General features: G+C 44.1%; 1 protein-coding gene across 1 annotated transcript in view; it reads left to right on the top strand.

Moving 5' to 3' along the window:
- The window catches only part of LOC128656867 (vomeronasal type-2 receptor 26-like), a 52,835-nt gene extending 44,288 nt beyond the window's left edge, over positions 1–8,547 (top strand). Inside the window, exon 5 of the mRNA XM_053711032.1 lies at positions 7,637–8,547. Coding sequence (XP_053567007.1) covers positions 7,637–8,547 — 911 coding nt within the window. The remainder of the gene's footprint in view (positions 1–7,636) is intronic.
- Positions 8,548–14,629: the final 6,082 nt, after the last annotated feature.

Genomic DNA, 14,629 nt, shown 5'->3' on the forward strand with positions numbered 1-14,629 from the left:
ACCCCCGGGGGAGGAAATTGCTTACAGTAATCCACGAACAATGGCAACAAACTCTCCCATCACATACCCCGTACCCCCAACCATTTTATCTCCCACTGAGCAACCGGACACTCCAACTGCAGGCCGCCCACTTTTTTCCTGGCCTCAGCCCTGGCCCAGTAAATAAAGGAGTGCCCCATCACCCACACGCTCCTCACACCTGCGAATAAAAGAAAACACACAGAATATCAGTTAACAGGAGCACTCCATCCCCTGCACCCACAATTCAGGCCTCACATATGACCTGTAACGAGTGGATCCCCATCTCCCAATACGCTTTACCACATCCTCCCGCAACCCCAGCATAGAGGCCTCCGTTGCCGCACCTATACGGAAGGAATGGGACCCAAACTCAGTAGGTGGCAGCCCTAGCATTCCAATAGCCCCTTTCAAAACTGCCCGAAACTGATATTGCGACAAAAAGAACCCATCAGAATGAATTAACAACAGGCCCCCTGTGCAGGCTGTATGGCCGCATATTGCGACAAGATCCGACAGGGACAGACCACCCTGCCACTAGGGAATAAGACTATACTCTTCCCTTTCCCATATGTGTCAGTTTTACTTCTTCTCAATAACATATCCACCCGTTGCTCCCCCCACAACACATCCTCCCTCTGCAATCCCCCGGGCACCCTCCTACTTGGGCTAACTAGTTCAGATATGCGTAAGGCCCCGAAAAAAGCTAGGACGAAGGCCGTGCAAAATAAAATTATTTAAAATGAGGAGAAACAAATATTAGGCAGTATTCCCCAAATCCTTTCCAATAATGCAAATGTAATGGGCCTCCTATTATCAATACTCTAACCCTTCTTCTTCAGGCCCTTGAGGACTTGACGAACCCAAAAAGCTTTCGTCACATCCCCCATACCCAACAACCTAAACCTGAAAGCTAATGCAGACAACCTACTGTCCATACTAGCTGCTGACAAACCCAAACCACCCCAATGCCACAACCATTCCAACATGCAGCCGGTAACATCGTCAACTCCTTCTCTAACTCCAGCCTGTTTCAACCAATTCTCCCAGTCCCCCCACATTGTCACATAGGCGGCCCAAGTACCTGGAGCCAAAGAACTCTTCACCAATCCAGCAAGTCCTCCTCCCCAAGCCTCCACAGCTGATCCGGACACCGTCTCCTCCCCACCGCATCCGCCTGGGGGGCCAGCTCCCGAAAACGATTCCACTGCAATCGAGATAAAGCATCTGCAATCAGATTACACTTCCCAGGAATGTGCTTGGCCCTAACCAGAACATTCATGCGTAGACACTTTAAAACTAACAATCTCAGCAAACGCAAAACCGGGGGGGGGGGTGAAGCCGACAGCGTATTAACCGCCGCGACCACACCCATATTATCTGTGTGAAACAGTATAGATTTGTTCACCAACTCCCCTTCCCAGACAAACAATGCTACTAGAATGGGGAACAGCTCCAGGAACACCAGGTTACAAATTAAATCCAACCCAACCCAGGCTTGCGGCCAAGCAGCCGCACACCAGTGTCCCTGAAAATATGCCCCGAACCTGGCCCCCCCGGCTGCATCAGTCACCAAATCTAAATCAATGTTAGACACGCGGGCCTCCATGAACAACGACGCCCCATTAAAATCCTTCAGGAACTGCAACCATATCATCAAATCATCTTTTGCCCTCTCGTCACCCTCACAAAGTGATGAGGCTTACGAACACCAGCTGTAGCCAGCGACATTCTCCTGGAGAACACTCTACCAATGGGAATGATTCTGCAGGCAAAATTCAACTTCCCCAGGAGGGACTGAATGTCCCTTAAGGTCACTTTGGACGAGCCGAGAAACCGCTGAATCATGCCCACTAAATCATCAATCTTATCCCGCGGCAACCTCCACTCCATCCTGGCCAAATCAATAGTGATTCCCAAAAAATTGAGGGCCATCACTGGGCCCTTAGACTTCTCTGTGGCAATGGGAACCCCAAACTCCGAAGCCACCAAAGAAAAACAGTCCCTCAGCTTTACGCAAACGTCCGATCCGGCCGGGCCCACAAAAAGAAAGTCATCAAGGTAGTGGACTACCGACGACAACCCCGACCGGACCCTCACCACCCACTCAAAGAAAGAGCTGAAGCACTCAAATAATGAGCAGGAGATGGAACACCCCATGGGGAGGCAGAGGTCCACATAATAGGCCCCATCAAAGCAACAACCCAGCAGATAATGGGAAGAAGGATGAACCGGCAGCAACCGGAAAGCCGCTTCAACGTCAAGCCAAAGGACCCACCTCCTTCACAAGTTTGACAGCCAGATCAAAGGATGTATACGACACCGAAGCCAACTCCTCTGGAATGCCGTCATTCACTGAACCACCTTTTGGGAAGGACAGGTGATGTATCAACCTGAACTTCTTCGGGTCCTTCTTAGGCACCACTCCCAGGGGAGAAATGCGCAAATGAAGAAGAGGTGGGGCCCCAAAAGGACCTGCCATGCGCCCCAACAAAACCTCTTTATCCAATTTCTCCTGCACCACTTCAGGCCACTCCCTAGCGGATTTTAAGTTACCCCGGAAATGGACTACCCCCCGTGGACGGGATTTTAAACCATACTCGAACCCGTGCCACAACAGCAATGCCTTTCCCTCACACCCCTTCTTCTTAGAGTTTTGGGCGAGCCAACGCTCCATCCCCCTTACCCTCACCGGCGTTGTTCCCTTTGTCAGGCGACTCCGCAACTCCACCTGTTCTGTTCTTCCGGAAACACTTGGAGGACGGATGGGCACCCCACACCCTGAACACTTGTGTCTAAATTTGCAAGATGAGCCCCATTTACACCCCTTCTCATTGAAGGAGAAGCAGAATCCTTTTCTGACCGCTGCAGACGGCCCTCCCTGAGGAGACCCGCCGGCTACCCCACAAAAAGGCTGAGATGATCGGAGCAGTGTCATAATCTTAAGCCATAAGCCCATATCCCGATTATCCCATCTCATCTCTGGCTTGACAGACAAGCGTTGACGAAACTGCTCGTCATACGCCCACCAAGCCATGCCTCTGTAAGTACGCTGAGTGGCAGCTACTTCGTCCAAATAACAAAATAACGCCACTCCTTGGTCAGGGAACTTGCCCGCCAACACACTGGCATAGATGACAAATGCCTGTAACCAATTGGTAAACATTTTTGGCAACTTCCAATACCGCTTCTTCCTCTCCTCCTCCTTCTTGGACTCCTCCTTCTTAGAATCCTCAGGGATTTCAAAGGATTGGTCAAGCGGCAAGAGGGAAAACAACTCAATGAATTCCCTCTTCCAAATCTTTTCTCTCAATTCCGCCGTCAGATGCATGCCCAACGGGCTGATCGAGCAAAGACAGGACCGAGACAAGGCTGTGTCCGCAATCTTAAGCTCCAATCCCCCTGACCCCTTACCCGCAATGTTGGCAGCCCCTAAGGGGGGGACCTCAACTGCCTGGGCCTGTGTTGCCGCCCTGGTCCCCTGCCCAACCCCCATGGGCCCACCAGCGGCCGTGCTCAATACAGAGGCCACAGGGGGGACCCAAGAACTTGCGACCCCCCCCCGAACCCTGTAAACTGGACCCCTCTAGCCTGGCCAACATATCCCTCAACCCCGCTACCACCGTAACTGCAACGGAATCAGCACCTACAACCCCCACTTTATCCACCACAACACTCTGACCCACCACGCCAGTCCCTCCCGTACCTGCTATAGTTTCCTCCGTCATCTGGGACTGATCCATGTGGGACGCAGCCGTGACAGCCTTCTGGCTCTGGAACCCAATGTTTCTTGGTTCCGTAGCAGCCCTCTGCTGTTGTCCTCCGGTAGCCTGCAAAACAGAGACATGTGACAAGCCCCCCACCGGTGCCCACAACCCGACACCCCTCTGCGCCGTGGAAAGGCCCAGAACACTGTCGCCAACTCCCCCTCTTTGGGGCCATAGCCCGGCCCCTACCTGACCTGCATCACCATACCTCCTACGCTGCCTGCCCCTACTGGGAATACCCCCACCTCCCGGCCTATTCGGCCGTCTCACAGCGCCAACAGACCCTTTAAGCACAGCACAATGACCCCTCCCCACCTGTACTCCCAGGCCAGTACCGAAGCCCCTGGCCATACTCACCGCTGCCCTCCCATCCAGGACCTCAGCACATCCTTCCAAAGGAACGCCGTCGTCCAAGTCCAGCCTGATGTTTTCAGTCCATGGTTCTTGCAGGCCATAAGCATCCCCACTCAGGCCGTCCTCTCCCACCGCAAGTAAGCCAGAAGAAACCCCTGGCCGTGGCCCAACCTCACCCCCATCTGCAATAGAAACATCATTAGGCACAATAACAGGAGCCCCAACAGTGGCAGACCCACACCACTCTCCCCCGTGCCCTCTATCTGCACAGGAACTCCCCAATGACCCAGCTGGGATCGTGGACTGACGTTGAGGACCACCCCTTTTGAGGAGTAGGAGGGACTATGTCCTCCTCAGAGGAATCTAAATAAAGGGTGAGGTCCTCAAAGTCAGTACTGGCCCCCATCTCTACTTGATCCCCAGGAGAATCATAACTCACCACCCCTTCCCCCACAACATAAACAACTTGAGGGACCCCCAGATCCCCACGGGGCCTCACAACCTGGGCCGTACGCTCCATCACCTGAACATTCTCCTGAACGTGTGGCCCCCCTCCCCAAAGCCGTTATCCCCGGCTTCAATCATTCCCCCCACTCCTTGTGACCCCCTTTTCCCCCATTGAAGGCCCCTTTCCCCCACTATCCTCCTGTCCCCTAACCCTTCTGGCCTCCCTGGACCGTAGCTCCCGACTTGCCACCTGCCCAGTTCCTCAGGCCCACAAAGGCCGTGTGCTCCCATCTTACTGTGTGCCAGAGTCTCACTGGCTTGGCTGGGGCGGGGCACCGGGTCCGGCTCGATGACGTCACCACCGTCGACGACGCAGGGCTGCTGCCGCACTGCTGAGGCCTGTAGATCCACGGAACTGGGGGCCGCCTTCCTCTTCACAACCAATGTGGAATCCGGACTTGGACTTCCTCTCCTGTGGCCACCGGAACCCCTCCCAGCATCCGGACTCAATCTCACCGGCGGCCTGGAGCGCCTGACCGGCCTGGACTTCGCCGCCGTCTTCTCCTCGCCTCTGATGACCTCAGGATCCAGCAGGGAATGGAGCCTATCCTCCAGCCAGGTAGGACCCTTCTTTTCAGCAGCGTCCCTCAGCTGACCCAGCAAAGCGTCAAGCTGCGCCATCCTCAACACTGAGCGGGAAGAAGCACGCAGAAGCAAATGACAGAGCTGTTGTCACCACAATGTTTCTAAACAAGTGACTTCCTGCCTCTTCCCGCTCAGCCCCTTAAGTATGGCACAGCTTGCGCCAACCCCTTCCTCCACCAACACACCAATCCCCAAAGGGCCTCTTCCTCCCAAGGTCAAAGCCCCCTCCTGTTACTCCGTCACTACCAGGGGCTTCTGGTCTTTTACATACACAAGTAGTGCACAGTGTGCCTGAGCGTGTGTAACATGTATAATAAGCCCCAATATCTGGTCTTTTACATACACAAGTAGAGCACAGTGTGCCTGAGCTTGTTTTTTGAAAAGCATGCTGTGAGCGCCTGAGTAATAGATTTAGCTGACAGTTTGGCTCTTAAGTAAGAGGCGAAAGAGCAAAGAATGTTGCCCTTTGTTACACTAAAGTATAGCTGGATTTTACATTTTTCTAAAAATATTGCTCAATATTGGAGCTGCGTGTAAGTATTGGGGAATAATAACATCTTTATTTAACAGAAAAATATATATTTCCAGTAATATCAGTGAGAGGTCATGGCTATAATGTAATTATGCAGGATTTATAGGCATCTTTTAGCACATAGCGAGCTGCATATCCCAGATGAAGTAACCATACTGCTTGTAAGATGCTATAGATAGTATCTGTTAAATCATCTCAGCATATATCTAAAGTACCATGAAGGTGCATGAATATCTAAAATGATGTCAGAGCAGCAATATGGAGAACTTCAGGGGATATCTGCTGATGTGCTTTAGAGCAATAAAATAAAGATGAAGCTTGTCAAATATACAACACAATACTCCCATACTGTGTATTACAAAAGATTACATACCTATATTCACATAAATAGAATCATGCATATGTATACAGAAATAATAACAGAGACTAGAACTAAACATCACAACATTGCCAACCCAAAGTGTACTAGCTTAAAGGGACACTGAACACAATTTTTTTTTTTTCGTGATTCAGATAGAGCATGCGATTTTGAACAACTTTCTAATTTACTTCTATTATCATTTTTTCTGTTCTCTTGCTATCTTTATTTGAAAAAGAAGGCATCTACGCTTTTTTTTCTTGGTTCAGACTCTGGACAGCACTTTTTTACTGGTGGATGAATTTTACCACCAATCAGCAAGGACAACCAAGGTTGTTCACCAAAAATGGGCCGGCATCTAAACTTACATTCTTGCATTTTAAATACAAAATACCAAGAGAATAAAGAAAATTTGATAATAGGAGTAAATTAGAAAGTTGCTTAAAATGTCATGCTCTATCTCAATCACGAAAGAAAAAATTTGGGTTCAGTGTCCCTTTAACCATGTAACTGAGGGGATCCAGTGTTAATTTCTGCTCATCCCACTCCAGTTGTGGTGAATTGGTTCATTGCTTGTGGCCCATATGTCTGGGATAAATTCTGGGATAGGGACCACCTCTGCCCAGATGGGTATTGCCACAAATAAATAGTCCCAAACAGCATATGTCTCATGTCTCATAGTTTGTTGAGCTCATAGCTTTCAGTGGGTTGTCGGGAGCCTCCGCATTCACACTGTGCAGCTCGGGTCTGGCTATATACGTTCCTTGCTTTTATAGTAGTATTACTGTATGTCAGGAGGCCGGATGCACCATCCAGAGTTTAGGCGAGGAAGGATTCAATGTAAGGGTTTTTCTGCTGTGCAGCGGCATCTTCTCCAGCTTTGTTTTGATGAATCCCCTGTTCCCATTTAGTTGAAATGAGGCTCAATTCTGCATCATTGTGTGGTAGGGGATATTTGCTTCAGTTTGTGATGTTGTATACTGCTGGAGATCATCCTTCATGAGAAGCTCTTGTATTTGTTATCAGTGATTCTCCTTCATGGTCAATTTTAGAAGTATAAATTGGATGGACTGATCAATAGCTGCTTTAATCCAAGTGGCCCGGGGGGGGGGGGCAGGAGATTGATTTGGAGTGGAGTAGAGTGTCATGTGTAGCTGTGTCCCAGGGTAGAAGACAAATAATAGATGTAATGAGCAGCAGTAAGGCTTAGCAGGATTGAGAGAGGGTCTAAAGCTGGGATGTTCCTTCATATATGAGAAGAAGCAGAGGGTAATGGGACAATGAGTGGTAGAGTTAGACTGTGGGTTAAATGGTAGTGGTCACAAAAAGGGAAGGTAGGGTTAGGGGATTGGTAGACAAAGCAGAGGTTTATTCCAGTGTCTGTATTTTCTGATAAAGTGTTTTACAAAACAACTATAACAGCATCTCACATACTAGCTTTGCATGATACATCTGTATGTTAGAATTCACTTGCTGTGTATTAATCTTACATTTATTTAATCTGTTTTTTTTTAGATATGGAAAACTGCATGAGATGCTCACAGGATCAGTGGTCTAATCCCAGAAGAGATGAGTGTGTCCCACGGCAGATAGAGTTCCTCTCATATCATGACCCGTTGGGTTTAGTTCTTGTGGTGCTAGCTGCTTCTCTGTCAGCTGTTACTGTTTTCGTGATTGGGATATTTATTAAACACAAGGATAGTCCAATTATAAAAGCCAATAACCAGAACCTCAGCTTCATACTCCTCATTACCCTCATTCTGTCCTTCTATTGCCCCTTCTTATTCATTGGAAAACCTACAAAAATGTCCTGTCTGCTTCGGCAAGTCGCTTTTGGAAATGTTTTCACTGCTGCCATTTCCTCTGTGTTGGCAAAAACAGTTATTGTTGTTTTGGCTTTTAATGCTACAAAACCAGGCAGAAATATGAAGAATTTCCTGGGTAAAAATGTGTCTATATATCTGGTACTTATGTGCTCATGTGGGGAAGTTCTGATATCTGCTGTATGGCTGATTTATTCACCACCATTCCAGGAATATAATACTGAAGTAGAGGTTTCCAAGATAATATTACAGTGCAATGAAGGATCTGTGGTTGCTTTCTACTTTGGAATCGGCTATATAGGATTGTTGGCTTTTCTAAGCTTTGTTGTTGCCTTTTTAGCCAGAAAACTGCCGGACACTTACAATGAAGCTCAGAATATCACTTTCAGTATGCTGGTGTTCTGCAGTGTTTGGGTAACCTTCATCCCAGCCTACCTCAGCACCAAAGGCAAATATATGGTGGCTGTAGAGGTATTCGCTATCCTGGCATCTGGTGCTGGACTTCTCTTCTGTATCTTTATACCTAAATGTTATATTATACTAATCAGGCCTGAACTGAATGTTAAAGTGAGCATAGTGTTGGGAAGACAGCGGAATAAGTAAATTATATGAGAAGAGATGTTAGTTTTAAAGGGACACTGAACCCATTTTTTTTTCTTTTGTGATTCAGATAGAGTATGCAATTTTAAGCAACTTTCTAATTTACTCCTATTATCACATTTTCTTCATTCTCTTGGTATCTTTATTTGAAATGCAAGAATGTAAGCTTAGATGCCAGCCCATTTTTGGTGTACAGCCTGGGTTGTTTTTGCTGATTGGTGGATACATTCACCCACCAATAAACAACTGCTATCCAGTGTTCTGAACCAAAAATTGGCTGGCTCCTTAGCTTATATGCCTTCTTTTTCAAATAAAGATAGCACGAGAACGAAGACAAATTGATAATAGGAGTAAATTAGAAAGTTGCTTAAAATTGCATGCTCTATCTGAATCACAAAAGAAAAATATTGGGTTCAGTGTCCTTGTAAGGGCAACAGATACCTGAGGAAGGTTCTGTAATTATTCAGGAATGGGAGATTTAACCTGGAAACATAATAATAAACTTTACTTGGCAATTAGATCTGAGAGCTGATTTTAGGCTAGATACAAAGTGGTGGCCTAACGTTTGCGCATGATGTAAGAATATCACAGGCGCGTTAATTTACATGCGTATTACAAGTTGAAAGTAAATGTGTTAACTTGAGTGCGATCTAATTTAACGTGCGTTAGTTTAGCACGACTGAAGACCTGATGTAAAGGAATAAAATAAAAGTTGCATCAAAAACAACATAAATACATTAAAACAAACTATTAAACTCATATAAACACTATTTGATATAAATTAGTCATAGAAATATTCATAGAAAATATTTATATGGTATATGGCGAGGTATTTCACTGCAAATGGCTATATATATACAGGTATATACACTGTCCAATTTTATTCCAAATAGAGAATAAAAAGATGCTGCACTCACCGGTCTTTGAAGAAAAAAGTCCTTTAATTCAAAAGTTTTACAAGACATCCAAAACACAATTACACCCAAACGTTTCGGTACCCTTCTGGTACCTTTCTCAATGGGTATGTTCCAAGTCTCCAACAAACAATCCTAACTTACTAACACCCCTATCACCCTATTTAAACCCCTAGCGTGCCCCTAACTTCCGGTTTGTCAGACCAATGTGGTTCTGTTGCGTCACTACTGCCGAACATGGAATGAGGAGAAACAGCAACATGGCTAATTATCATAACCCCACCTCCTGTGACAGACAGGGTGCATCGTCAGCATTGGATAAATCTAGTGAGAACGCAACACCGCAACAAGCTGGCAACAACGGATGTTAGTTAAAGAGGCAGACACCTCTTAAAAATGTGAAACAAAATGTGCAATTAAAACAGTGAAATTAAAACGGCTAAGCATACCACTAACATAGTTTGATAATGGTGCAAAATGTATATATCCAATTAGGTAACATCAATTTCATGATGTCACTTATATTCTAAAGTGTCAACACAAGAAGCATTACATCCCCCTATTATCTGGAAGTGTTTAGTATGCATTATAATGCCATCATGCAAAAATGCCTATAATACAAGTAGCATCAATTCCCTCTTCGTTATCATTGTAGTATGGTAGAAACTCAGGTTGTTAACAACACACTCATAGCGGGTTCCTATTTGTCATCCTTTGACTATCTCACAACAAAGAAATCAGTCAGGAGAAAGATAGTGTCCCAACATTGACTAAATAACATCACATAACCAGAAGAAGACCTAGATCATCTAAACATAGCCAGATCCGGCTATAAAAACACGTTATAGTCAAGTTGAACATTCAATCCTCTAGGGGAGACAGTGTCCAAATGATAGATCCAAGATGCTTCAATTTGCAACAGCTTAGTTTGTCTGTCCCCACCTCTGCTCAACGGTGGTACATGGTCAATGACCATAGTTCTTAAGCTTGCCGCAGTATGCCCTGCTTGCATGAAATATCTGGCAACCGTTTGGTCCGACTCTTTCTTATCAATTGCTGTTCTTATTGCGTGGCGATGGTTTGCCATACTTTCTCGGAACGTGGTGGAGGTCTTTCCAACATAAACCAATGAGTACGGGCAGGTCAAAATATATATCATGAAGCTGCTGGTACAGGTCAATCTATGATAGATTTTATATTTCCTCCCTGTACGTGGGTGATGGAATGTTGATCCAGTAAGCATGCTATTGCATGTAGTGCAGTCTCCGCACTTAAAACAACCAGGTTTCCTGTTAGCGTCCATCCAAGTGCCTTTTTGATAGCACCTTTTTGGGTCATTATGGACCAAAATGTCCTTCAAATTGCACGCTTTCCTGTATACCATCCGTGGTGGCTTCGTTAGAGGGGAGGGATTTATCAGATTTCACAATCTCCCAGTTCTTGCGTACCGATTTTTCCAGGATTTGATGCATGGGGGTAAATGTGGTAATCAAATTAATCTCATTAGCATTGGTCTTCTCAGTCTTCGTTTTATGGAGCAGTGCCCTTTGATCGTATTGTGAAAAGTTCAGTGAGGAGTTATTGATATCCACCGATCTGTAACCTCTCTCCTTGAGTTTGTTTTTCATAGCATTCTCTTGGAGGACACTGGTGTCCATGAGTGTGTTGTTCCGAGCTACTCGCATGAATTGGGAGTTAACAACCCCTTTCTTTTGGTGTGTGGGGTGAAAGCTAGTAGACAACAGGAGAGAATTTTTATCAGTTGGTTTAGTATATAATGATGTACTAAATCTAACTGTCCCATCAACTGTGTATTTGGAAATTCTTAGGTCAAGGAATGGTATGGATTCCATGCTAGCATCATACTTAAATCGAATAGGTGATTCCAATTTGTTGAGACCCTCAATCCAATTTCGTAGAGAGTCAGAAGTGCCCCTCCATACGAGGAACACGTCATCTATGTAGTGACCATAAAGTTTAATATCAGGGATCGATAGAGTCTTCATTATAAAGGTCTCATACCATAGCATATATAGGTTGGCATATGCGGGAGCCATGCTGGAACCCATAGCAGTTGCTGATATCTGTACAAAATACTCTCTCTCAAATCTGAAGAAATTTTTTTCAAGACAAAAAGTTAATAATTCCAGCAGGAACTCTATGGGGGGTCCCGCATATGCCAACAAATGACTCACCATGGTTTTGACAGCCTGTACACCCCCAACATGGGGAATAACGGTGTACATGCTGTCAACATCCATGGTAACAAGCAAGTCATCCTCCTCCAACCAATCTACAACCAATCTACATCAAGCAGTTTTTTGATTAGTGATGAAGAGTCCAGTATAAAAGATAAAGATTATTTTACAACTGGTTGAAGGTGATGATCAATGAACTCAGCCACCTTCGAACATAATGAATCCCTGGCAAACACAATAGGTCTGCCAGGAGGATTGATTACATTTTAATGTATTTTGGGGAGCAGGTATAGCACAGGTATTATTGGAAACGAGATACTCATAAAATCACACTCATTTTCCGTTATCATACCTGCCTCCACCCCATATTTAAAAATATGGTCTAGAGATTTCTTGAAGGTATTTGTGCGGTTCCCTCTCAATTATAGATAAGTGTTGGCATCTGATAACTGTCTATATGCCTCTTGGCGGTAGTCTGAGTAATTTTATATTACAATAGATCCACCCTTATCTGCTGCATGTATGATAATGTTGTTATCAGATCTCAGATTTTTCAATGCTATTTTTTCATCTTTGGTAAGATTTGATGGATAACCCCTAAAGTCTACTGTTCAAAAGAGTTAGTAACCATTCTTGTGAAGCTACGAATGGAAGGATTATGGTTAACTGGATCAAAGTTGCTTGGTGCTTTAAACTTACTGGACATGGTCTGTTCCTTGTCTTTAAAGAAATCCCTGATCTTTAATTGCCTTTGCAATTTATACATATAAATATTCAATTGAAACTTATCAATCATGGGAGTTGGGACAAAGGACAGACCTTTGTTCAGCAAGCTCCTTTCACTGTTACTCAAGGGGCGATCACTCAGATTATAGATAATATCTATTTCTTTTTTTGGGTGTTTTACCTTGTACCCTCCCCTTCTGACAATTCTCCTACCTCATTTCTTTTTGGCAGGGGTAAAGGGGGTTTGTTGGAAGACCTCGTGGTGATACCCCCTAAAGGGAGTTCGGTATTACTCACGCCACTTGATGCCCCAATCTCTCCTTCTGAGGAGTCCGCCCCACTGCTGTCTACAGTATCCACATTACGTTTAATCTTAACCTGTCTCCTGCGTCTAAATTGGAAATTTGTATCATCTTTCAGTAAAGCCATCTATAAATCTTTATCTCACGGTAATCGGTTTCAACAGTTGTTAATTTGTTGTTTTTTAAAAAAAGCAGGTCGTTACGGTATTTAGTAATTTGCATTTCCAATTTGTTTATCCAATTCTCACTAGTATCATTAATTAACACTTGATAACTCTGCTGTTTCAGATCACTGATTTCAATTTTAATCAAGTTGTATAATCTATTTGATTCTTCAACAACCAATAAAATAAGATCATAAGAACACTTGTTTAAAATTGAGCACCATTTCCTGCAAAAATCAGGATTCGATCTCCCAATAGTGGGAATGTTTTTGATTCTAAAACCCCTAGGTATATATTTATTTTTGTGATAATTAGACAAATAAACACAGTGCAAGTGATGGTCAATCTCCCTTTTCTGCAAATTAAGCAGTTTATGGTATATCTCTAGAGGCACATCACCTCTCAACTCATGCAAGTCTGTTACAACCCGTATTCTATCTGCATCCTCCTCTGTGAACATAAAGGCCTCTGTGTTCACAGAGTCATCAACAGCATTAAGCAAGTTAGTTTGTGAAAAACTTGCTGTATCCATTTTGTCAATTCAATTGAATGACTAATATTACATACAAACAACCAGTATTTAAGCAATATTCCAAATTGGTAAAAACATCCAATATCATGTAATTACTTGATGCTTAGCCACTTTAAAGCAAAGAAAGTCTATACCAATAGACCAAAAAAATGGGCTTGCAAGGAGAAAAAATTGAAAAATAGAGATTCAGTAAAGTTGATCACAATATCTTTATGTATGTTAATATATGTCATATAATTTTTGATTTGCAAGGTGCCAACCTCACTGTTTAATATTCAAATCCAATTTGCAGGTGCACTCCATAAGACTTAATACAGCTGCCATGGTGCTGCATAGCAAATAGATATACTGTCCAATTTTATTCCAAATAGAGAATAAAAAGATGCTGCACTCACCGTCTTTGAAGAAAAAAGTCCTTTAATTCAAAAGTTTAACAAGACATCCAAAACACAATTACACCCAAACGTTTCGGTACCCTTCTGGTACCTTTCTCAATGGGTATGTTCCAAGTCTCCAACAAACGATCCTAACTTACTAACACCCCTATCCCCCTATTTAAACCCCTAGCGTGCCCCTAACTTCCGGTTTGTCAGACCAATGCGGTTCTGTTGCGTCACTAATGCCGAACATGGAATGAAGAGAAACAGCAACGTGGCTAATTATTATAACCCCACCTCCTGTGACAGACAGGGTGCATCGTCAGCATTGGCTAAATCTAGTGAGAACGCATTTACAGAAAAGGGAGATTGACCATCACTTGCACTGTGTTTATTTGTCTAATTATCACAAAAATAAGCATATACCTAGGGGTTTCAGAATCAAAAACATTCCCACTATTGAGAGATCGAATCCTGATTTTTGCAGGAAATGGTGCTCAATTTTTAACAAGTGTTCTTATGATCTTATTTTATTGGTTGTTGAAGAATCAAATAAATTATACAACTTGATTAAAATTGAAATCAGTGATCTGAAACAGGAGAGTTATCAAGTATTAATTAATGATACTAGTGAGAATTGGATAAAAAAATTGGAAATGCAAATTTATAAATACCGTAACAACCTGCTTTCCTTTAAAAACAACAAATTAAAAACTGTTGAAACTGATTAACGTGAGAAAAAGATTTATAGATGGCTTTACGGGAAAGATGATACAAATTTCCAATTTAGACGCAGGAGACAGGTTAAGATTAAACGTAATGTGGATACTGTAGACAGCAGTGGGGCGGACTCCTCAGAAGGAGAGATTGGG

Source organism: Bombina bombina, chromosome 4 (genome assembly GCF_027579735.1).
Source record: "Bombina bombina isolate aBomBom1 chromosome 4, aBomBom1.pri, whole genome shotgun sequence".
Taxonomy (NCBI): domain Eukaryota; kingdom Metazoa; phylum Chordata; class Amphibia; order Anura; family Bombinatoridae; genus Bombina; species Bombina bombina.